This window comes from Neolamprologus multifasciatus, chromosome 17, assembly GCF_963576455.1.
Source record: "Neolamprologus multifasciatus chromosome 17, fNeoMul1.2, whole genome shotgun sequence".
Lineage (NCBI taxonomy): Eukaryota > Metazoa > Chordata > Actinopteri > Cichliformes > Cichlidae > Neolamprologus > Neolamprologus multifasciatus.
This window is the reverse complement of record NC_140455.1, coordinates 2,893,559-2,919,058: the sequence shown is the minus strand read 5'-3', so window position 1 is coordinate 2,919,058 and position 25,500 is coordinate 2,893,559. Positions and strand designations below refer to the sequence as shown.

Genomic DNA, 25,500 nt, shown 5'->3' with positions numbered 1-25,500 from the left:
TTCATTAAGGAATTTTCGGATTTTCTATCTGTGACATTACCAACCACTGATAGGCTTCTAATCCTTGGTGACTTCAATATCCATATGTGTTGCCCCTCTAAACCTTTGGTTAGGGAGTTTTTACAACTTTTGGACTCATTTAACCTGACCCAGTCTGTCAACGGCCCTACACACAAGCAGGGCCACACTCTTGACCTCATCTTGTCATCTGGGCTCTCAGTGATCGGCGTTGAAGTGATTGATGTGTGTCCGTCTGACCATAATTTCATTTTGTTTAATATTCCAATTCCTCACCCATCCCCCAAACAAACCCAGGCCCCCTCTCTTATACGCCCTATAACACCTGAAACCGCTCCCCAATTCTCAGCTGCCTTCGCTGCATCTCCTTTAGCCATCTTTGATGAAAGTTCTCCTCATAGCAATAGTCCTGATGAGCTTCTTGCATGTTTTAATTGTGCTTGTACCAACATAATGGACTCAATTGCTCCTTTAAAATGTAGACGGCAAAAATTTAAAACTCAGCCTTGGCTAAATAAGGTCACTCGTGCCGCCAGGCAGGAATGCAGGAAAGCAGAACGAAAATGGAAGAAAGATAAGCTCCACGTTTCTTATCAAGTGTTTAGAGATTGCTTAAATAACTATCAGCATACCATCAAGGTAGAAAGAGCAAATTATTTCTCCATGATCATTAACAAGAAGTCTGGTAATCCTAAAGCTCTATTCAATACAATCAACTCTGTCCTGCATCCCACCACATCAGTCATATCTGAGACTGCCCCACACACGCCTGAGGATTTTCAAAAATTCTTTACTGAAAAAATTAATGATATCCGAGCACATATCCCGCTCCCATCCCAAGACCCCTCTGAACCACCTACATGTTCGTTCCTTTTCTCAGAATTTAAACCGGTTTCATTATCCCATCTCATTGATATAATAATGCACATGAAACCAACTACGTGCCCCTTGGATATGTTACCTACACCATTTCTCAGAAATGTGCTGAAGACAGTCGGCCCCAACATCCTTGCTATCGTAAATGGCAGTATTTCATATGGAACTGTTCCTGACTTGTTCAAACAAGCTGTTGTCCAGCCGCTTCTAAAAAAACCTGGTTTAGATCCGTCAGTTCTTGGCAATTTTAGACCAATCTCTAAGCTGCCATTTTTGTCTAAGGTTCTTGAGAAGATTGTCCTCCACCAATTATCCTCATTCTTAGACACGCATAATATTCTGGACAAATATCAGTCTGGTTTCAGGGCCTTCCACAGCACAGAGTCTGCTCTACTGAAGGTGTTCAATGATGTGCTTCTAGCTGCTGACTCTGGAAAAAGTACAGTTTTAATCCTTTTAGACCTGAGCGCAGCATTTGACACTGTCGACCACACAATTCTATTGAACCGTCTAAAGACATGTGTCGGCATTCAAGGTTCTGCTCTAAAATGGTTTGCCTCTTACCTAGAGAGCAGAACATATTCTGTGATGCTGGGTAACAAATACTCTTCCCCAGCTACACTAACCTGTGGAATACCTCAGGGCTCTATTCTGGGTCCGGTCTTATTCTCCTTATACATGCTCCCATTAGGCTCCATTTTCCAGAAACATCAGATCCCTTACCACTCTTATGCAGACGATACACAGTTCTACCTTTCTCTAAAACCAGGTGCTGATAGTACGCTGCAGAAAGTCTCAGAGTGTCTTAGCGACATACATTGCTGGATGTCTCTGAACCTTCTCAAACTAAATCATGACAAAACCGACATTATAATCTTCGGTAAGCAGGACTCTATTAGCCTCATAAGAAACAATCTGGGCCCATTATCAGCTAATGTGCATCCCCATGTAAAAAATCTTGGTTTCATTTTTGATTCCACTCTCAAGCTGGACAAGCAAATAAACTCAGTTGTTCGTGGCAGTTTTTTCCAACTCAGGAGCGTTTCTAAACTCAAAAATATCCTGTCATCTAAAGACCTGGAAACTGTTATCCATGCCTTCATATCGTCACGTCTTGACTACTGTAACTCTCTCTATTTAGGTATTTGTCACTCAAGCCTGTCACGCCTGCAACTTGTTCAGAATGCAGCCGCAAGGCTCCTGACGGGCACTAGAAAGAGAGAGAGTATTACCCCGGTACTTGCATCACTACACTGGCTACCAGTTAAATATAGAATTGATTTTAAGGTTTTATTATTTGTTTTTAAAGCCCTCCATGGTTTGGCTCCAGGTTACATTTTAGATCTTCTTAGCCTGCACTTGCCCACTCGATCTCTGCGCTCCTCCAGTCAGATGGTTTTATCAGTTCCACGCTCCCAGCTCAAATCTAGAGGTGACAGGGCTTTCTCCATTGCCGCCCCGAGACTCTGGAATAGTCTCCCCCCCTTCATAAAATTCTCTCCATCCTTGGAAATCTTTAAATCAAATCTCAAGACCCACTTATTTTCCAAGGCTTTTGGATCTCGCTGATATTACATGTCTTACAAAATTTTCTTTCTATTTTAATTCTTTTATTATATTATTCCTCTGTTCAGCACTTTGGCCGGCACTTGATGTCTTTTAAATGTGCTATACAAATAAATAAAGTTGAAGTTGAAGTTGAAGAACAAGAGTGCAGCAGTTTAGTGAAAGGAACAGGAAAGGTGAAGAAGAGGTGAGCATCCAAAAGACGAGCAAGAGGACAGTTTCAAAGGAGACATCACGGCACAATAAAAGCTGTAAGAGCAGAGATTCATTCATATCTTTACTATTTTTTTCTTTAGGTTTTACTCCTGCTGCTTACAGTAAATCAAATATATACAAACAAGAAGAACTCAAATTGCATTGTTGCTCAGTATAATTCTGTGACTTCAACCTTTAGCTAACGTATAATGTTTGACATTTTATATAAATGTGACTATAAAATATAGTCCATAATATTAAAAAGGTGCTGTTACTGAGTGAAACTACAGAAGATTTCAGGTGTGGATTTAGCCCCAGTGTTTTAAGATCCCAGCAGCGCTCGTATTTATGGCCACATTTTTCAAAGAGACGAGCTTTCTGGGTGCTGACTCAGAGGGACCACTTTAGTTCATTGAAGCTTTAATGCCAGTTTAACACAATAAACTGGACACGTTTGAATCAAATTGATAATAACAGAGCGATGCTGGACATAAGCAGCTGTGTTAGTGTGACGCCCTGCATATTTGAAGGAATAAACTTCTGTTCTTACTGAATCTGTAACATTGCCTTGATCTGCCTGCATCATTTTTTAAATAGTTTATGTTGTTAAATGAGTTTTGTGTCACTGTGCACAGAGAAAAACTCACCTGATGTAGTGGTAATGTGTTATTCACCACTAGATGGAGACAACCTGGCACAGGTATTTTCTCTACACACTAAATTTCACACTGAAAAGCATTGGTGGGAATTTTTGTTTACATAGTAAGCAAAAGAAAAAATGTCTTGAGGTCTTTCCAGTGTTTTCAAAATTGTGTTTTTCAGATACACGTCAAAATTTCATACAGACAAACACACAAAACAACAAAATATGTCAAATTACATGCACGTCTCATTCATTTTTTGAGAATTTCACCACTTTTCGATTTCATGGAAAATAACTTGTGTTATTCATGACATGATATCATTTAAAATAACTTTGTCAGGCCAGTGAACAGCTGCCACATAAGTATAAATCTAAATCATGCAAGTGTAATATAGAAAAAAAACACAAACAGTTGTGCTGTTTGTTCATAATAAATGGGTAGGGGTGTAAAGTCAGTAAAAGCCACCAAGGCTCTGCAGAGCTCCAAACCTCCTCTGCCACAGACAGAAGCATCAAAAATGTGCGCTGGGAGCTTCATGGCAGGATTTCTACAGTCACACAAATCTATATGTATGTGGCCAAGAACCTCAGTCCATGTAGGGCATCTTAACACAGTTTACTTGTGTCAGTTAGGTCAGCTAGTGGGAGGGCAGAGAGGGCAGCCTTTACATTGTTTTATTGTAGAGTGACAGGAAGTGCCTATGAGCTTCTAATCAGGCAGAAATATTGACAGAAGGAAATATTTCAAAATAAATTAAAAAAAATAATTTTTTAAATTTCAAAGGAAATACATTGATGAAAATCAAAGAAGAGAAAATGTATGTGATGTTCCATTTTCCTGAGAACTGATTGGCTGTGATGACTCCTTCAAGTACTACATGCTACTTTGTCCTGCTAGTTAAAAGGAGCCGGTGATACTTCTGAGGCTGTTTCCAGCTCTGTGTCAGAGCAGAAACAGGTTTTTGCTGTCCCAAGAAACCAGTATGGCAACATCACTGCCACTCTGCACGATCCCAGCACTGCTCCAGAGAAACCTAACGGAAAGGCCCAGGTGGTGTTCACAGAGAGACAGTTAAATATTCTTGTCCACCAGTTTCATTTGAAACATTACCGTGAGCCAAGAGAGATTAAATAGTTGGAAGAGATGACAGGACTGACCTACAAACAGGTGAGTGTTTTTCAGCTTACTGAACATAAGAAATTGAATTTGTGTTCAATCTTGTCTCCAGTGAACTGATTAGATGAAAACAGAAGGAGAAAGTTTAGGAGGAGGTCACATCCTCAGCATCTCAATCAGGGTGTCCCATTTCATGTAAGTATCTCCTATTATTAAACTTTGATTCAGACATCTGTGTAATTCATTCATTAATTTCATTTGAAATGTATTGAGTATATTTTGAAACAAGAACTTTGTATTGTACTTTTACTGACTGTGCAGTCTGTGATTCAGTTTTAGGGAGAGGGACAGCCCCCACTCAAGCAGCAGTACACCCAGCATTAGAGGTCATCAGGTCTTTATGTCTTTAAGACATTCCTGCAGTTTAACTAATTGGTGTGTGCTTGATGTTTGTTGTGTATTTGCTGCTATGACAACTAATCTTTCCTCTGGGAATAATAAAGTCTCTGTGATGCGCTCTTATATATATATTTATATGGCTACTTATTCCATGTCAAAAAAATGGACTTCAACATACCTGCCTGGCAATGTATTTTCATTCAACTGTGCACTGTTGGATTATAAACAGAATAACAGTAAGTACCTCAATAAACATCTCGATGTGGGACTGACATCAGTAAATCAAGTCTAATCTGCAGATGTAACGGAGACAGACACAGAGCAGGTTTGAAGCTGAAGACTTTATTCAGAAAAAACAGGGCAGAACATTTTTTATATTTTGTTTTAAGTAGAATTTAAATGCTGGGGAAAAATCATTTAAAAGTGTGAAGGAAGTTTGTCTCCAGGGATGATGGTTTGTTTTTAACTCCTCGAACCTTTACTGCTACTGCTCCTCCTGCAGCCTCCACCTCTGTTTTTACAGCTGCTTCCCCATGTACTTCCTCCTCTGCTCCTTCTCTTGCTACTATGTTTGCTTCTCTTCCTGCTGCTCCTGCCTCCACCTTTGTGCTTTCCAGCTTTTTTACTGTTTCTGCTGCTCCTCTCACTCTGTCTCCTTTCCCGTCTATGGTTTCCTGCCTGTTGAGGGCTAACATTGTTATTAATACAAAACTCAGAATAGCTGCCATCTGTACAGCAGCTGTGACACTCTAACTCAGAATTACTCGTTTTATCACAGCGAAATATGTTTCTGAGGCTGCCCAGTGACCACGCGAGCTCGAGAAGTGACTCTGCCAACTCCCCTCTGTCTATGGGTGTGTGTGTGCTAACATCAACTGCAGACTGAGTTTCAGAATTTGATTTGTCATAAACTTTTGTAAACACAACGGCACTGTCTGTCCATTTGTGAATGTACATGTCAATCTGTTTAAGGATGTTATTGTTATCATTTATGTCTGTACACGTGCTACATGGGGAGAGATAAGAGTAGAGGAGCAGGAAGTTTTGGCTCAATTGTTCTAGTTTTTGAAGAACTCGATATTCTGCGTGTTTAGGTTTTAAAAACCTGGCTATAACCACGCTGTTGCCTACATAAACTTTACTGTTTTCAGAGTTTCTTTCCCCAATGACTGTCCTCACTTTTTCTTCATAGCTTTTTTCTCTGAGGATCTCATGAAGTGTGTTGGTGTCGCGCTGCAGCGGGATGTTTGCAGCTGGACAAAACTGTCCATCTATCCTGTACCTGACAACAAAGAGAGAAGAACGCAGAAGTTTTAATGTGACACAGAAATTCTGTATTTGCCAAATGAGAAACAAACATCTCAGATCATTTCAGACACGCTACAGGTACTCTGATACCTCTGTGTCTGTCACATATATGTGTCCACAACTTTAGTGATTAGATCTGCTGTCGAGGTCCCCTCATAACAGACAGCCAGCAGATACTAGTTGTGTTTGTCTAGGTTAGTTAGGGTTAGCTATCCAAAAGTTTGATTAAACTTAAACTGAACCAAATTCAATATAAAGCATCTGTACCAGCCTGAGCTTCTGCCACTGCTGATAAAACCAGAAGCTACTGACAGATGTATAACAGCTGGTCTTAGGGCAAAACAAACAGTGTGTTTGCGTTAATGGGCACGAACTGTGATTTTTGTCCGTGTCAGTAAGCATTTACAGTCGTGGTACTAAGAACATATAACACCTCCCTAAGGTTTTACATATCGGGATGTAAATGAAGTCATCTGGTCCTCAGCAGGTCTTATTCAAATATAGCCTCAGATAATCAATACATGACATTTCACACAGTCACTATCATTGAACAGTAGCTAAGCCAACATGCAGACAGTCGGAAAAACTAAATGACAGAAACAACCAGGGGCTGGACTCGCTTTTCACACTCTGCTTCTGCATTTTGGCGTTTTGTTAAATAAATAATGACTAACATGACACACCAACATGTATTATTTTGTTGTCCAGGTTGTATTTACTTAATTTAAAGACCATATTTATTTTTGTTCTGACATCTGAGACTTTGCGTTTTAACCCAGTTACTTTTTTCTAAAAGTGAGTTAATGGTTTTTTAATTTGTGAAGTATGTTTTAGTTCAGATAGTCGAAAAACTCTCCCACAATGCATAGCTGTGTAGCTGTTAAACTCCTCCTTCTTCCGGGTTTACTAACGCCGTCTCCACGTGAGATACACTTCCAGTGCAGTAATGTCAACAAACCCCACGGTTCCGAACGGCGCGGAGGACGAGGAGTTCCGCGTGTTCGTGGCTCTCCACAGCGCAGCGCTCCAGGCTTCAGCGATCCCTCCGGTCTACTGGAGGAGCCTGCACCACAAGATCACCAGCGAGGTGTGAGGCAGACATCACGAAGCACTGAAACACATGTTCAGTCCTAATAACAGTTTACTGTTGCAGAAAAAGCTGCTGCTGACATTTCATACACACTGAGATGCAGCACTTTCGGGTTCGGCGTGCACACATTAAAAAGACATCCTCCCAGCGGGCCCCTTCATGCCATGTTTGTTTTCGTAGATTTATGATGCCGGGGAAGTTTTCGGAATAATGCAGTTCCAACAAGAAGATGAAGATGAGGAGGAGGGAGATGAAGAAAACGGAGAGGAGAAGAAGAAGGACAATCCTGGAGATGAGATCAGATGTAAAGTGGTTGTAACCCGGGAGAGTGGTCTGCAAGCCTCGGAGCCGACCAGGTGAGGGCGCCAAACGATAACTCTTCTTCCACTGATTGCATGTTTGTCTTTGTGCTCCTTGGAGAGGAAAGGAACGCTACGACCTTAACATTTATTTATGTCACTATACATGACTGTAGACTGCAGCCTGCACCACGTCAAAGGTGCAGGCTGCACTTTAGTTGTATTTATATAATGTGTTTAAATACAGGCCTTTTATATTAAAAGTTAAAGACCCTCCAATAGTACAGAGAAAACCTGAGAAACCCTTTGGGAATAGCGGGAAGGAAAAACTCCTTTTAACCGGAAGAAACCTCCAGCAGGACCTGGCTCAAGGAGGGGCGGGGCCATCTGCTGAGACCACCTGGTCTGATGGGAGGAAGAGCAAGAGGACCAGACAATAATAACGAATGATTAAATAATGATGTGGTGTATAAACAAAAACAGTATTTTTTTAAATTTGATTTCAAACCAAAACTTTTTTACATTTTGTTTCACTTTTTAGCTCAGTTTTCGTTAACTATAATAGCCGCGTCCATGATAAGGACATAGCCATGATGATCTCCAGCCTCCAACTAACAAATCAACAAAGTAAAAGATAAATTATTTAACAGAAAATTGCTTTTCCTTTACCTCTCCTCTTGGATGTTAGATCATACTTTTTCATATTTGATATTTTGAGATGCTTTGATTCTGCTCCTCCAAAGCTGTGCCAAAGTCGAGGTATCTAGTATATTTATATGAGCTTCATATTTTGAAACTGTTAATCCTTGAACAGGTAGTTAGAGGAAGCCCATGGATGGGGTGATGTTCAGAATAGCTGAAATGAATCTGAAAAGTTGTCTTACCTTATGGTGAACAATAACTGGATAGTTGTTTTTGTGTTATTGCTGTGAACATTGAAATCCTGACCCTGTCCTTTACTGTTTTGTATTTATATAAACAAAATAACACAAAACCTTAAATTCATTAACATTATAACAAAATAGTGAGAAGAGAACATCGTTAACAACTGCATTACTGGAATTCTTAAGAAAACCATGGAAATCCCTTTAACCCTTGGTTGTAACTACATTTCATTTTAAAATGAACTATTGCTTTAGTGACAAGGTTAAAGGTTCATCCAGTAATATTTCATAGACTACAAATGATTAATAAAAGTGCCCTGCAGGTCAGGGTGTCAGCTTGAAGGGATCCAGGGGGAGAGCTGCTGCAGCATAGTCATATTACACCGCCACAGAAATATTTAACTGCATCGTTTCTGGGCAAATTTCCTGCTGCTACTTTCCGTCAGCGCTCTCTTTATGTGAATAAAGAGATTTTTAAGATTTTATTAATCGTCAGCATTTTAAAGCTCTTTAAAGGTAATTTTCCAAACGAACATCTAACGTGAGATTGTCTCCATATTCCTGCAGCGTTTTCCTGGTGGATCACGCGTGGACGTACCGCGTGGATCATGCCCGGCAGCAGCTGGAACAGATCCCAGGCCTGTTGCCCAGAATGGCGGCCCTTATGGGGCTGGACTTCCATGGTGAGGTCCCCGACCCTGACACGGTGGAGCTGGTGATGGAGCGCATGTGGAAGTACAACCAGACTTATCAGCTCTCTCAGGGGGTGTGTGAGAAAACACCACTCTTATCACTTAGATATGTACTACACATGAAGCTACTGTAGGAACCATGATGTGAAACTTATTGACGTTGACTTATTTCAGTATAAAGCAGCTAATGTGTAACACAAAACTGCTGAGTCCTCAGAGAGCCTCCTGTGTGCACATGAACGCTTGAACAAAAGGGAGTTTGTGATAATAATGACCTGAAAGCCAGAACCTGACCCTCCTCTGCCTCACTTCCTCCCATGTTTTCCTGTGCAGTCCCCAGAGGACAAGGTTCCCGTGTGGTACATCATGGATGAGTTTGGCTCTCAGGTGCGGCACTCTGATCAACCGACCTGCAGCATGGCTCCTTTCTTCTCCGTGCAGGGCCAGTTAGCCTACACCGTGCTCTGGTCTCTGCAGGACCTGCACGAAGGAGGTGACAGCGGACACAGCATACAGAGAGCGATCGCCATGTCACAGTTCAGAAAATGAATACATCTGGTTATTTTTGGATACAAGACACCTGAAATAGAGTTTCCCTGTTAAAACATGCAACATGATTGGACGACATAATGTTTTATTACATTATTATCCACAGATGAAGTTACCCGTGACTACACATATGGAGAGCCAGACCCTCTGGTGCGGCAATGCCGTCTGTTACCATGGATACCTAGTGATCTAGAAGAGGTCAGCAGCGTCACAGCTGAGCCCCCGGACTCATTCTTTGAGGTGAGGAGTACCACACAAATTTATCAGCCTCAAGAATTCTATTAAACTTCTATTTAATTATTGAATTATTGAATTATTCTCAAACTCAGATTCAGTCTTTTGGATTCTTGATAAAAAAAAAAAAGTCAAACAGTTCACAAAGTAGTAAATAATGTTAAATAAGTTTTACTAATAGGAGATATAAATACGACAAAGTATTTTCATTCGGTACCTAAGGCACAGTCCAGTCACCCCCTTCCTCATTTCCTAAATTATGATCCAACTGTGATTAACCACATGTTTTTGAAAGGTGAGTTCAGTTTGATTAAATACACCAGGCCTGATTACTGGAAGACCTGCTGAATTAAGAAGACACTTAGAACCAGAGCATCTTCCTAACAGTAGAATATGGTGGTGGTCTGTGTGGCTGCCTAAGAACCTGCAACACTTGCTGTGGTAAATGGAACCATGAATTCTGCCGTCTACCAAAACATCCTGAAGGAGAATATCCGGCCAGCTCTTTGTGACCTCAAGCTGATGCACACTTGAGTTCTACAACAGGACAATGACCCAAAAAACACCAGCAAGTCCACCTCTGAGTGGCTTAAGAAAAACAACATATAGGCTTTAGAGCAAGGTTATTATCGTTAACGAAATAACGAAAACTAGAAGTGAAAAAACATTTTCGTTAACAGAAATAAAAATAAAAACAAAAAAAGGAAAACTAACTAAAACTATAATGAGTGTTCACAAAACTAACTAAAGTTAACTGAATTTATAGCAAAAATGTGTTTAGTTTTCATAGATGTGTGCGTGTCATACAAGAGTCAAGGGTGAAAATGAAGTTTAGTTTCCAGATTTTTTTCTTGCTGTGTCTCATTATGCCAGCAGGTGGCAGCACGTTAGTCCAGTCGTCTGTGTTGCTGCTCCGTCCACGCGCAGAATCATGTCAGGAAAAGTCGGGAGCCAGAGTCCAATTTGGGATTACTTTGAATATGACTGTGTTTTGGATAAAGCAAGTGTCTTGTAGTGGAAAGAGACAAATTATGAGGGACGTTTCTAAAGGGAAAAAAATCCCACAAACCTTAAAGTGCACTTGAAAAGCTCACACAAGAAGGCTAACCTAGCTTAGCTTGAGAAGGTAAGGGAGCACACTCAACCCTCATCCCCAGAAAACAGAAGCTAACCCCAGGCAAGGCAGCGTGATGCATCCCGAGACAACAGGACGGGGATATCTACACAACTGTGTGAGTCAATTACCTTCAAAAAGTTTATCAATTCACTTGAAATCAAAATTACGAACACCCGGTGCTGCGAGAGTTAATAGTCTCATTGGGGCCAAGATATACATTTTATAGTTGCCTGGTATCAATGGTTGTTCATCTGCCTTTATTTATTTATTTATTTAAAGAACCCATAGGTGGGAATGTGAGTTGTCTGTCTCTGCGTGTTAGCCCTGCGACAGACAGGCGACCTGTCCAGGGTGCAGTATGGTAGCTGGAATAGCAACATACCCAAGGATGAGCAGAATGACTGATATGATGAAACTGGGATTTTGTTACACTTAATTATTGCAAACACAACTAAAACTATAACTGAAACTAATCAAAACTAAACTGAAACTAAGGATTTTCAAAAAAATAAAAACTAAACTAAACTAGCAAACAATTGGTAAAAACGAATTAAAACTGATATAAAATTGAAAATCTGAAGTCAAAACTAAATAAAAATAAAAACTAATGAAAATTGCAAAACTATTAAAACCCTGCTTTAGAGGCCCGGTCAAAGTCCTGACCTGAATCCGACCTGCGAACAGCATAGTGAAGGACACTCTCCACCCCTCACATGCACCGTTCTCCCTCCTTCCATCTGGCAGATGTTTTCGCAGTATCAAAACTGTAACGACCAGAAACTGCAAGAACGTTTCCCCCAAGCAGTCAGACCCTCAACTCACTACCACCAGAGGACTGATAAACACAAACACCTTACAGTACTCCCCAAAAGACTCAAAAACAACACAAATTTCCACAAATGCACTACAAACTGAACCTGGGAACAATCTGCTTATTTGCACACTCAGTCACATAGTTACTGAACACATCTCAACTATATTTGCACATTTTGTCTCTTGCACGTCTTCGTCCGATCTTGTCTAAAATATCCTGACTCATAACTTGAACCTGGTATTCAGTACCTGCTGCACAATCCACTTCATATTGTCTCTGCCTTGTCTTTCTTTATTGTACATAGATAAAGTTAGTAATAGTACCTTTTTATCACTTAATTTGACCCAAATTTAGCAAGTTATTATTTATGTGTAAATCCTAGTTTTATATCTCTTGGAGATTTATCATTTATACTCTTATAAATGCACCATGGGGGGCTTGGGGTGAAACAGCATCTCGGTACGCTGTATACTGTGTATATTATTGTATTGACAATAAAGTTCTTGAATCTTGAATCTTGAGATGTTGTGGCATGACCTGAAAAACCCTCCAGTGTGGCTGAATTACAACAATCCTGCAAAGATGAGTGGGCCCAGCTGGTTTTTCCCCTTAATAATAAACATTTAAAACTGCATTTTTAAAGGAGGTGAAATCTTTGTCCTGGATTTAAATGTGTTTGATGATCTGAAACATTTAAGTTTGACAAACATATGAAGTCAGACACCACTGTATGTGATGTATCCACAGTCAATATCTGAGCTGAACTGAAGCCTAATCGTCGGTGTTGTTGGGTCGTCTCTGTGTCTGCAGAACATTGCTCGGGAAAACAAGGAGCAGCTTCCAGTGGAAATACAGCCTTACACTGTTCCGAAGGACAAAGTCTACAAGTAAGTTTCTCACTGTTACAGAAATCTTTATTATTATATTTACCTGTAGTGCCTTTCTGAGACTTCTGTATTTGGATAATATAATAATGATAATGTGACACAGAGAAAGTGGATATCTGTATATGAAGGAGAAATACTGAGCTGGTTCATGTGTATCAGGAAGGTCACTGCCTGCCTCCACTCTCTCCCTCACTAAAGATAACACATTTACTTTGTTGGGAATTTGCAGGTCGAGATGATCTCCATGTAGTGTTTGTCTGACTATAGATAATATTTTAGTCTTTACCAACATAGAGGCCAGATTTCAGTGTGTGGTGGAATGTATCTGGATACACGTTCAACTGAAATCTAAGGTGCATGTACAGGATTCATTGTTTCATGCTACTTCTACAACTAGACAAACTTTTCTGAATTGAAAGAAACTCAAAATAACTTCTGCTCAGGGTTTTATACAACAAATCGCTTCATCATGTCTCCTTCAGTTTATGTGCAGCTTTACATCAACATGAGTTCTCATTAGCTCAGTCTCATGTGAACCTGCTTTTTCCCTTTATGACGCTGTGTTTGTCAGTCACAGCATCACTTCTGTTATTCAAACATTGGACTCTGGTGCCTTTCACACACACACACACACACACACACACACACACACACACACACACACACACACAGAGTCTCATTCACAGAGGGAGCCGAGGACACACTGTAGTCAAAAGAATGCTTCGGGAATCTGGGTGAAAAAGTCAGGCGTTCATTGCTCAAACATGATTTTCTTACTCTTCATAGTGATTAGATCTGGTCTTGATTATACTTTGAATTAGAATTAAATATGTTGAACTATTAGCAAAGTCACTGCTAAGTAAACTTTACTTTAGCGCTCTGTGTCACCGTCCCCATAAAAAGGCTGGATGTTTAATCCTTTTCTTCCACTTGTGGGTAAAGATAAGCTGGAAGAGCTCAATCTCTTTGAGATCGTATATATCAGAGGAAGCCGATTAAACTTATACAATGAGTATACAAGAGTATACAAGAGTATACAATGGGAAGCTCTGTATTAACCTGTTACGTTGTAAACTGTTTGGATGAGAACAGACATTCCTTTATTGCATAAAATACATATAATCGTGTTCGCTGATTGTGCCACTCGGTACATACAAGGAGAAATCCGTTTTTGACTCCAGCTTGTGAGTCTGGTGAACAACCTGTCATCTGACTCAAACAGGCTTTCCTTCATACAGTCTTCATTTACAAAGTGTATGGGCTCAAAATGTGGTCATAAATATTTTGTACTTGTAAATCAGTTTCGTATGTGTAAAAAGAATTTGTGTGTGGACTTAGCCAAAAAAACCCTGCAAGTTACAAGTACGAATTTTGACCCCATTTTTCTTCCTTTCATCTGATTGGTCAATGTCATGTCAATCACAAATGTAACAATCCAATCAGAGAACAGATGGGTTTGGCTGTCGAAGTTGGCTTTTTATGAACTGCAGGTCCTTGAAGGGTAATACAGTTTGAAGCTGGAGGATCTCTATATAAATATCCGATAGCAGTTATCGTAGCTGTTGAAAGGATAAAGTTGTGGTATATCAGTGGTTAGAAATACCATTCTTACTTTAGAATTAGTTTAACACAAAGTCAGGGCTGACCCAGGACCATTGCTGTGAGTCACAGTGCGCAGCATAAAAGTCCTTTCACATCGGACTCAGGATGTGCTGCTAATGCTAATGCTAACTAAAAGCAAAGGATCCAGAATTTGTTGCGCTGGCTGCTGAGCTCTGTGGGTTTTTGCAGCAGCTCTACCTGTACTAGATGCACCTGCTCCTTGTCTTTTCTATCTCTGACTTTATGTCCTCTACAAGAGTTTCTGTTTTTTTTGCTAGTTCTTCAAATGTTCAATAAAAACATGCTAATTCATAACGAAGAAAGCTTTGTAATGAAGACTGTCATTTCCAAAACACTGCCCGCCCCCACCCCGCGGTCCGCAGCGCTGTTGAAAAGGCTGTGGAAGTCCCTATATTAAACACGTAGACCTGTGACACAAAAATCACCAAACTTGGACAACCACAGACTGTTTTCCTTTGTGGTGATGAAGGAAAACGCTGGGTTGGCATGTAAAAGGGCATTTATTCCCTTCAAAGACCTGCAGTTCAAAAAAGCGCCCCTCCGACAGCCAAACCCATCTGTTCTCTGATTGGATTGTTACATTTGTGATTGACATGACATTGACCAATCAGATGAAAGGAAGAAAAATAGGGTCAAAATTCGTACTTGTAACTTGCAGCGTTTTTTTTGGCTAAATCCACACATAAATCTTTTTTACACATACACAAATTCTTTTTACACATACAAAACTGATTTACAAGTACAAAATATTTATGACCACATTTTGAGCCCATAAAAGTGCTTTACAAATCCAAACATTACAGCTAGCAGGTGTATTTTCCCGTTTCAGTATAGCTAACCAAACAACGAAGAGCCACCAGAGACTGATTTTTAGTTTACGTCCCCTCACTTTGCCTGAGTTATTGATTTTGTTACCAATTACCTAACATAAACTAATGCAAGTCTACTGATCGCAACCAACAACCCGATGATGTCACATAATATACTGACACAAGATGGCGCTAAACATGTTTTAAAACTTTAAACCCTAATTTCTTAAATCCAGCGTCACAGACAGTCTGTTTTTGAGAGCACGGCTCAGTGGTGCAAGTTTATAGATAAAGAGTTTCATGTCCACTTTAAGTGCTGATTAAAAATCTCAATAAAAAGAGTTTTTTTGTTATTTTCTGTTCATTTGTTTCCAGGGTTTACTCTGAAATGTCACAAGTAACAAACAACCTTAGCCACCCTCGGTTTCAGCTGATAGAGGATGAGGACGAGGCAGATATCATTTGGCGCTATAATCACATCAAAGACTACAGGTGAGCAAGCAAAGCTGCATTCATAACTCGGTGACATTATGGAGCTAGACAGACATGATTTCTTCATGAGTGACTGTTTCATACATGGTAGCTGTTGGATTAAAAAAACATGTGCTCAAGGAAACCAGGAAGCACCTGTTTCTGCAGAGTCACAGCACACAGCTTCCTAATTCCTTCCTAATTTTTATGCACTAAGTATAGTGCTTTTCTGATCGTTGTGTCAGTAGGTTGTATTAAGTGAACACAAAAGCATCACAGTTGGTACTGGTTGGCGAGTAACCTTCTTTAATAGTAATAAATCACACAGAAATAGTTCATTCATGTAGTTGTAGAAAGCATGACAATATATTAAGTAATCCAAAGTATTCAGAATACGTTACTCTCATTGAGTAACGTAACGGAATACGTTACAAAATACATGTTGGGCCATGTAATCTGTAATCTGTAGTGGGATACATTTTAAAAGTAACCTTCCCAACACTGCTGATGTCCATGGGTCACGTTGCAAAGGGTTTTCATTCAAGGATTTTAGATATTTTTCAGTTTGAAGTTATTTTAGTTTGCCAAATGATTTTTGAGCTTCTGAAAACAAATATGACTGCGTATAAAAACACCTGAACGTTTGTTAAGCTCTTCAAAATAACACTGAAAGTCTGCACATCAGTCACATCTTGATTGTTTGATTCACGTTTGTGGTGAACAGATTTATTTATATAGCGCCCTAAGGTGCTTAATATTGTAATGTAAAGATCCAACAATAATAGAGATCAATTGTCCAAATAGGTATGATCCTGGCTGTGTTATAATATTATTATATGTTAACTCACAGTTTGTGTATTCTGTTGGTGTGTGTGTGTTGAGTGACTAAAAGAAAAAAATCAGCTTTATTTCAAAGCTAACACTGATCTTGACCAACTGCCAGGCAGGAATTATGAAAACAGGCTTTATTGTGTGTGAACATGTTTTTTTGTGTGACTTAATAAGTAAATAATTAATAATAAACTCTGTATGTTTGTTGCTAGGCTGCGCTACATTGTTGCATAAACATCCTAATCTCAGCTTTAATTGATTCCAACACAATTTTAAAAAGTGACCTGTTTTCATGCTGGGGAGGTATTTAAGTTCATAAATACCGAAATACCAGAAAGTTAAAAGAAGTCAGAGTTCATGATAGGGGTGGGGGAAAAAATCGATACTGTGTAGCATGGTGATATTTTGTTTGCTAATAATGTATGGATACAGGGACAGCAGAAATCGATATTTTGTTACAAAATGGTTTTTGTGCTCTGACTTCAGAGCATGTTGATCCTTTTTCTGAGCAAGAATCCTGACATTCCTTCACTGTCCAAATGTGTTTAACTTTTTTATGGCAGCAATAAACATGACAGTTTACTTATTTTAATTTAAGACATGTTTTATTTTAATTAAGTTTAAAACTTTTTTATTTAATGTAAAATTATATTTTGTTTTAATTTCCTTTCAAATTCTTCAGTTGCTGAAGGGGCTGCATAGTTTTCATAAACTGCATAGTTCAGAATAGCTATAATTGTACCAGATGGTTGATTCAGTTAAGTTGGACTAGACTGTAATACAAACCGTTCAGTTTGTCAACAATCAAACTGAAATGAGAGAAAGACTGAGTGTGAGACTTTGATATTAGAGAAAATGAATATTGATAAAGTTTACCTTTATGTACAGAATCTGAATATCGCAAAATATTTTTAAAAAATTGCAATAATATCGTATCGTGCGTTAAGTATTGTGATAATATCGTATCGTGGGATGTATGGTGATTCCCACCTCTAGTTCATGAGTTAATCTCAAACTCAAACATGTGATTATTCTAAGTCTATCAGCAAAGTTATGTTGACACTTGATAAAGCAGCTATGAACCAGCGTTGGGTGAGGCTGTTGTTGGACTGTCAGAAAGGTTAAGTATCATGTTTTGATTTGGCAGCAAACTCAGTGTGGAGCGACCTCATGTGTTGCTGAACCAGTTTCCCTGTGAGAGCGTCGTCACTGTGAAGGACTGCCTGGCTGCTGTGGCTCGCAGGGTGAAAGGCAGCCCAGGACCCGACTGGTTACCGCAGACCTTCAACCTACAGACAGAGCTGCCACAATTCATCAAGCATTACCAGCAACAAAGGTTGGGATTCTGATTGTGTTTGTTTCTAGTCATCTCTAGTTTTTATGACAAATAATAAAAGGAAGGAAGAACTTAACTGCAGTGTTTCACACAGACATGCTTAATAGTTACAGAAACATCTGTGCTGAGTACGGCCTGGAAGTCCTGAGGTCAAAAAGGGACACGCCCCCCTAGGGTGCTTGAGAATGACCGAGCTAAGATCCTGTGGGACTTCCAGATACAGACAGACAAACTGGTGATGGCTGACATAGTGATGCTGGACAAGCAGAGGAAGACGGTCGTAGTTGTTATCAAATGGCAGCAATATCAGGAAAAAGGAGCATGAGAAGCTTGAGAAGTGCTGAAAGAAGGGAACTGGAAGCTGTACATGTGGGTCACCAGCAAGTATAATCCAGGCTATACTGTAACAGCTTCTGGTAGAGGCAGTGTGATGGTGAGATATCGACATACTGCCACAGTCTGGGACTGAACTTAAAGATAGGGTGGGGTTTATCAGAGATTAGAGGATGGCCTGCCTGCACTCCCGACCTCAGTCCCATTAAACACTTACAGGGTCTGCTTGGGCATGTTGTGACAAATGCAGATTGAAGGGTGGGATGCCACAACAGTGTGTGACCCTCCTGGTGAACAGGAGAGATCCAGTCTGTGGCTTGGATGGTTCTTCCACATGTTCCTGTTTATTAATGTTACAATGTAAAGCGCCTTGAGGCGACTGCTGTTGTGATTTGGTGCTATATAAATAAAATAGATTTGAATTGTAAAATAATAAACTTTATATTTCTTCTTTCTTCAGACTTCAATCATCTAATTTAATAAACAGCAGCAAGTAAAAGTCAATAGCAGCTTAAGCTGTTTGGCATCAGCAGAGATGCAGATTTTAAAGGGAACAACCCACGAATGCATTTTCCTTACAAGTGTGGACCATAAACAGGCAGTGTTACAATGAAGAAATAATTTTTTTAAATGTATTTATTATTGTTGTTATTATCATTATTAACTGGATAATTAAAAGTTGCCTTATATTGTTTCAGGGGAGAAGATAACCACTGGATCTGTAAGCCTTGGAATTTAGCTCGTGGACTAGACACACACATAACCAACAACCTGGATTACATCATCAGGCAGCGAGAGAGTACACCAAAGGTGATGGCACACATACACAGAAAGAATGACACTTATATAAACTTATATATGTATGTATATGTGTATATGTTCAGAAAGGGCCTTCTGTATCACTTTCCAAACCGCTTCCACTTGACCTGAATGGTGGATGAGGTCAAAGAAAGATGGGTAGAAGACTTGATCATTAATTAGGAAAAGAGAAGAGCAGTGTGATGAGAATGACCATAAACTAGTCTCACAGCCTGGACAGGTCGCCGGCCTGTCGCAGGGCTAACACAGAGTTACAGACAACCAGTCACAATGACATTCATGCATGATTAGCTGTTATTAACTATTATTAGAGGGCGATCGTGGCTCAAGAGTTGGCAGTTTGTCTTGTAATCGGAAGGTTGCCAGTTCGAGCCCCGGCTCCGACAGTCTCGGTCGTTGTGTCCTTGGGCAAGACACTTCACCCGTTGCCTACTGGTGGTGGTCAGAGGGCCCGGTGGCGCCAGTGTCCGGCAGCCTCGCCTCTGTCAGTGCGCCCCAGGGTGGCTGTGGCTACAATGTAGCTGCCATCACCAGTGTGTGAATGTGTGGATGATTGTGTATAGTGTAAAGCGCTTTGGGGTCCTTAGGACCAAGTAAAGCGCTTTACAAATACAGACCATTTACCATTATTGTTAACTTCATTAACTAATAGATATTCTCATTTTATAACACTGCATTACTTTACAAAAATAATACAGTAATTATAGAACAGTTCATCTGCTAATAAGGTTTGTGATTTGATCCCATCTGCTCCAGTGGTGCATGCCAAATATCTCTGGGCAAGATTAACCCCCGAGCTGCTCTCTGACGCGTCCATCGGGTTTGAGTGCGAGAGCGTGAATGTTAGATTAGCACAGAGAACAGTGATCAGGTAGAAAAGTGCTCCATTTGCTGTTTCACCACATAAGACATATATGATGCTATCCTTTCTATCTGTAACTCATATATTTATATTTACTGTTAGCAGAACACAGGATCGATACACTACGGTAAAACAAATTTCCATCACAGAAATCTTCAAAGGGATACAGAATTGCAGACTCCGTGCTGCATGACTTTAAGATTCACACGGTGTCAGGACTGTAAAGCTCACATTTGTTTTCATGTTCCAGGTGGTGTGTAAGTATCTCGAAGATCCCGTCCTGTTCAGCAGGGAGGAAGTGGGAATGGTGAAGTTTGACATTCGCTACATGTTGATGTTGCGTTCTGTGCAGCCTTTGCGTCTCTATGCCTATAATGTCTTCTGGCTGCGCTTTGCCAACAGGTAAGAAATGCATACATACAGAAAGAGAACTGTAGGGTACCTTTCTCTGCACAGTCTCCTCAGACTTTGTTTCATAGTAGCTGGATTACATCCATAGTTAATAATCTGTGGACACGAAGCAAAGCGAAGTCAGACAGGAAAAGGCAGATGATGGCACACACTGCTTTTGTGGCACTCATTAGTTTGTTTGTTTTTTGTTCCATTTGATGTAAAAAAAAACAACAATTTTATTAAATATATCAAAAGTTAACATAGAAATTACAAACCAACCAAAACTAGCAAAATAATGTTTCTGTCTCTTCTTTCATATTCAAAGATTGTCTTGTTTCTTATCCATTGATTGGCTCTTCACTAAGTTAAACCTGTTATGAGGGCAGTTTGTTGTTGCTCCATCTTTGACTCTTTGCCGTGCTGGTGCTGATCTTTTGGTGTTTCTGCCTAGACCGTTCTCCTTGGACCATTTTGATGATTACCAAAAGCACTTCACTGTCATGAACTATGCCGAGGGGGTGGAGCTTAAGCAGGTATCTTCTCTATTTTAATTTGCATGTCTTGCCATAGCTGTTGTCGTCATCAAAGTCTAGTAATAACAGTTTGGATGGGTCCCTTTCATAGGTTCACTATGATGAGTTCATCCCAATGTTTGAGGAGCAGTACCCACAGTATCCATGGAAAGAAGTGGAAGTGAGTGAAAATGTTAAGTGCTTTTCAGTTTAGGATGCTCTTTCTGAGAGTTTAGGGAAATGGTTTGTTTATAAGAAGCTGGTCACTGATGTTTTCAGTCATCAGTGGCATGTCAGCACAAATTATGATTCTTCCAGGTGTATCTAAAGCCCTCACACCACCTGCTTGAATCTGCAAATTAGGTACCAGCATCTGCACAGATTATGAAGCACGTGTGACAGAATCTCTAAGGCCTTAATTCTAGTTTGGTTATCGTACTCAAATCTGGGTTTTTGTCCATTTTTCTTTACAGGGAGAGTTATTTAAAGCTTTCAAGGAGCTCTTTGAGGCAGCCACTTCTAGACCGGCACCATATGGTATTTGTCCCTATCCTTCATCCCGAGCCATCTATGCTGTAGACCTCATGCTAAAGTGGAGTAGAGGACAAAATGGTGAGCATTTATCCTACTGATCATCAAAGCCAGTAACATTTGTCTTGAACCTCAGAGGAATGGCACCTTAACCCTTTAAAACCGGTCAGAGCGGGCTCGCTCTGTTTTGCGTAACTATTTTTAAATCCCGGTAGCTCTGCAACCACGTGAGCTAGCGCAATAATTTTTTTTTGCATATGAAACCAGAGGAGTTGTACTTACATCTTATACCATCAGCTTGTCCTCGGTCACAGTTTCCTTCCACATATAGTTTTGCAAAAACTGCATAAAAAGCACTTGCAGCAACAAAAACATAATATTCCAGAAACAGCTTTGCCGATCCGATCAGCTGTTTGTAACACTTCCTACATTGGATTAGACGTCAGCGTGAACTATCGCATGTCCGCCATGACCTGCCCGAAACCGGACGTGACGTCATTTTCGCGGAAATGTAGTTTTTTACCATCAGGGCCTTATGAGCCTATACTGGTGTTTTTAAAAGTTATGTTTGACTTTATGACTTTCTGTGTCGTTTCTGGGATGCTTAGGACTCATATTGCTGCTGGAAATAGTTTATTTTGATGCATATGCTGCTTTTTTGCAAATTTGCATTATAATATTTATTTTCGTTTTTCCTGCAGTATATAAAAATTGGTGTATTTCAAAAATAAAACTATGAAGACACTCAAAATAAATTTCCTGTGGTGGGAAACTATTTTGTGCAACTTTTTGTATTTACAGTTTTGAGGGATAAGCCTCTTAAATTTCTCTAACTAGAAATATATGTTAAAAAAACAAAAACTATTTTCAATTTTTTTGTAGTTTATTGCACTTTTTTGCAATTTATGTAATTACTATGCACTTAATGCATACATATTATTAAAATGTGGGCTGTAATGGTTGAATTGATGTATAGCAACTTGAAATGCTCCCAAAAATGGCTCCACAGCATGTAAAAATATAATATAAGCTCTGGCGGACTTGGTTCTATGGTAGGTCTTAAAGGGTTAACCATATTTGTTTCAAAGGCAAGCTCTCTTTTTATTTGACCTGGCTCATGTTTTTTCTTCTGTGACTTTTGGGAGCATCATCTACATTTATTTTGTCTCCCCAAATTCATTAACACAAGATTCTGTAACTTTGAGATTCTGCTTCAATCAAGGTTGAGAGGGCAAAGGAGAGGTTGCACATTTGTCCCGTTATGCATTCCCAGGCAGAAAAGAATCACACAGACTCATTTAAAAGCTGTGCAAAGCATGTTTTACCATCATTCAACTTTCTGGAAAGCTCGGAGAAAATCCACACTGCACAAGTACAGATTGCACGATAAAAAGGATCATCACGTACAGTAGCCCTGACAGTAGAAAAGAGGTTAAAGTGAGGTTATAAGTTTAAATACTTAACAAGCAAGTTGCACTTTAGCAGCATCTCTTGCAGCAAACTGGTTCTCAGAACCACCGTCACAAGTTCAGATCAGGCTGGTGTCAGGCTGCATGAGAGGCATTTCCATCCTTCGCTCCACGTGTGAAGAAATCAGGATGTCAGTGACACAGGACGTTAGCTGTCCAATTCTGTTTTTTCTCTCTTAAATGATTTAGCTGCTTGGTAGAATCTTCCACGTGATTAACACTCTCCCTGATGCACAGCTAGAATTGAGTGAATGTCTGTATTTGTGTAGTAAATATGTAAAAGAGGTCACTTTCACCACTAAATCAAAATGAGCCCTTGTAGTATCTATCAACATTTCAGAGGCCTTATTGAGCTCAAGGTCTTTTGAAGACAAAGGCTCAGAGTAAAACAGGGATTCATGAAAGTGACAGGAGAAGGGTACAGATTAAAGAAAAGAAACTCAAAACACCTTTTTTACAACAAAACATGCAGACCCTACCCCAGAGTCTGAATCCTTGTAATCGTGCCTTGGTTGGAACCAGGTGCATCTGAACCAGAATAAAGTGTCTGCATCTAGACTTCAATTCAATTTTATCTTATTTACACAGCGCCAAATCACAACAACAGTCGGCTCAAGGCGCTTTATATTGTAAGGTAGACCCTACAATAATACATACAGAGAAAAGCCCAACAATCACATGACCCCCTATAAGCAAGCACTTTGGCGACAGTGGGAAGGAAAAACTCCCTTTTAACAGGAAGAAACCTCCAGCAGAACCAGGCTCAGGCAGGGGCGGGGCCATCTGCTGTGATTGGTTGGGGTGGAAGACAGGATAAAGATATGCCATATTTTGCAGTTATTTTCTGCTTATCCAGTCTTCCTAGAATATGGCATCAAGAAATGTGTTTACTGTGAGCTTCAGAGAGCTTAATGAGACAGTATCTTTGGAAAGTGTTTGGCTATTTCGGCCCATTTACAGTCTTTTTACAAAACTACACCTGTTGTGCCGCCAACAGTTTTGTAAAAAGACATTGCACATATCAGTTTATCACACTAAAACTTTATTTACTGTGTTTATGTGTTCTCATCCTTCAGGTGAACGTATAATACAACCTCAGATCCTAGAGTTGAACTTCAGCCCAGACTGTGCCCGAGCCTGCCTCTACCACCCTGACTTCTACAACCACATGTTTCAGACGCTGTTCCTGGATCAGCCTGAGGAGTGCCCTGTCACACAAATCATGTGATTAACCGAACATGATGGAGGAGTGTCTTTAGTTTATGTTTTCATGCTTCAAGTTGCTGAAATCTTCCCCTTATCCATCTGTGCTGCATCTGTGGAACTCCCTGTATGTGAGATAACAGCTGCATACTCTGCTGGTTGTGTGCTCGTAGAGTCGTATATAGGAACACCTCGTCAGTTCTGTGTTGCACAGTGAGATTAAAAATGGATAAAATTCAGTTTCTGTTGATGATTTCTCTTGATGTTCTCTCTCAGGCTTCTCAGAGAGTATAAATGTAATCTCTTTAGTTTCACTGTTCATTAAAGCCATATTGTACTCTTTCATCTTCTTGTGTCATTATAATTACTTTTTCTGTCTTTTGCTGTACGTTTCCTCATACACACACGGCTGACATTGTTCTGCAGTTCCTGCAGACAGTAGCTCAGAAGACGTCACACATATACTGCATACAAAAAATTAAAGATATAGTTCGAAACTCCATCAAAGAAAAAATCCTACTGGACATCTGATATGTGTTGATGCAGGCTCTATTAGGATCCCAGAAAGTTGGTTCTGTTTATCTGGATGCAGCGTATTCAGTGGGAGAAATGTTTCGTCCCAAGTGACTTTTTTTAGTCTCAGGCTGAGACTGTGAAATTGCCATCAGTAATGGGAGCACCAACTGGGTGAATCAGGTCCTAAAACCTGTTTTCAGTCTATGCTGTAGTGTTGTAAATAGACAAATTAGAAAAGTGTAACATCATAATTCTAGAAAATAACCAAAAATATGCCGTTATTACAACTATGGTTATTTTAGGGGTGCTCTGATGATACTCAAGCACCCCCAAATGGGTCTAAATTGGCTATGTATCAGTATAATACAACACAGACTGAACACCATCCCCAAGGATACAGCAGCCAGTGGATTGATGTTTTATTCATCGGGGGAACCAAACAGCCTCTGGCTAAGAGGATGACACACCACAGAAGAGCTAACTCATCAGGCCAGGACTCTGCAGTGTGTTTACACTTACACTCAGTGGCCAGTCTTTCAATGATAAGAATGTACACATTCTGAACAGGCCTGGTTTGAGTCCAGGCTATCCTGAAATGTGAGGGGTAGAGTTGGTTGTAGCTCAGGAGGCAGAGCAGCATCTACTAATGCATGTTAGCTAAAAAGTACTTCAGCCTAGAAAAAAAGTGCTTGTATGAAAGGGTGAGTCGGATTGCATAATGCGTTGAGTGCTCAGGGAGAGTAGAAAGCGGCAGTGAGTCTAATGTGTTAGGAATGATGGAAACAAAGTGAAAAAATGCTGCAGCAGGCTGCTCCACTTTGTAGAAAAATGATAGTCAGTACTTTGTATGAAACACCCCCCCCCCCCCCCACACACACACACACAGTCTTGATTCTTGCTCAATCATCCAGTTAGGAAATCCAAAAAAGCTGATTCAGTCGTTGTCAGTGGGAGAAAACGCTACATCTAAACACTGTATGACTGACTTCTCCTACTGACGTCTGATATTCAATGTCCCAGGAGTTTTCTATGTTGCTGAGTGTGAGGGGCAGTAACTGGTATCAGTTCCTTCATCCTCCATTACAGTTCACAACATATTACCAC

The 25,500-nt window shown here is 40.1% G+C and overlaps 2 protein-coding genes and 1 long non-coding RNA gene across 3 annotated transcripts in view; 1 reads left to right on the top strand and 2 right to left on the bottom strand.

Moving 5' to 3' along the window:
* Positions 1-4,964: 4,964 nt before the first annotated feature.
* Positions 4,965-6,185, bottom strand: LOC146498720 (uncharacterized; the record flags this gene model as incomplete). The annotated part of the gene is made up of 1 exon (XM_085138275.1): positions 4,965-6,185. A coding segment is annotated over one exon (909 nt), but the record flags the coding sequence as incomplete, so codon positions are not given.
* ttll12 (tubulin tyrosine ligase-like family, member 12) lies at positions 6,160-24,225 on the top strand. The gene is made up of 14 exons (XM_085137345.1): positions 6,160-7,209; positions 7,393-7,568; positions 8,963-9,161; positions 9,421-9,580; positions 9,743-9,876; positions 12,612-12,688; positions 15,496-15,612; positions 17,570-17,758; positions 18,790-18,901; positions 20,023-20,174; positions 20,617-20,698; positions 20,790-20,858; positions 21,151-21,289; positions 23,754-24,225. The coding sequence occupies exons 1-14, from the start codon at positions 7,069-7,071 to the stop codon at positions 23,903-23,905; spliced, it is 1,899 nt and encodes a 632-aa protein (XP_084993471.1). The 5' UTR covers positions 6,160-7,068; the 3' UTR covers positions 23,906-24,225.
* Positions 14,689-25,500, bottom strand: part of LOC146498715 (uncharacterized) — a 74,869-nt gene continuing 64,057 nt past the window's right edge. The window contains exon 2 of the long non-coding RNA XR_014870112.1: positions 14,689-17,414. This is a non-coding gene — a long non-coding RNA (uncharacterized LOC146498715). The remainder of the gene's footprint in view (positions 17,415-25,500) is intronic.

Excerpts from the sequence above, each read along its gene's own strand:
- ttll12 (XM_085137345.1), top strand. The coding sequence starts at position 7,069 with ATGTCAACAAACCCCACGGTTCCGAACGGCGCGGAGGACGAGGAGTTC. Across the intron at positions 7,569-8,962 it reads CAAGCCTCGGAGCCGACCAG|CGTTTTCCTGGTGGATCACG; the intron begins GTGAGGGCGCCA and ends ATATTCCTGCAG. Across the intron at positions 20,175-20,616 it reads TGGCTGCGCTTTGCCAACAG|ACCGTTCTCCTTGGACCATT; the intron begins GTAAGAAATGCA and ends GTTTCTGCCTAG.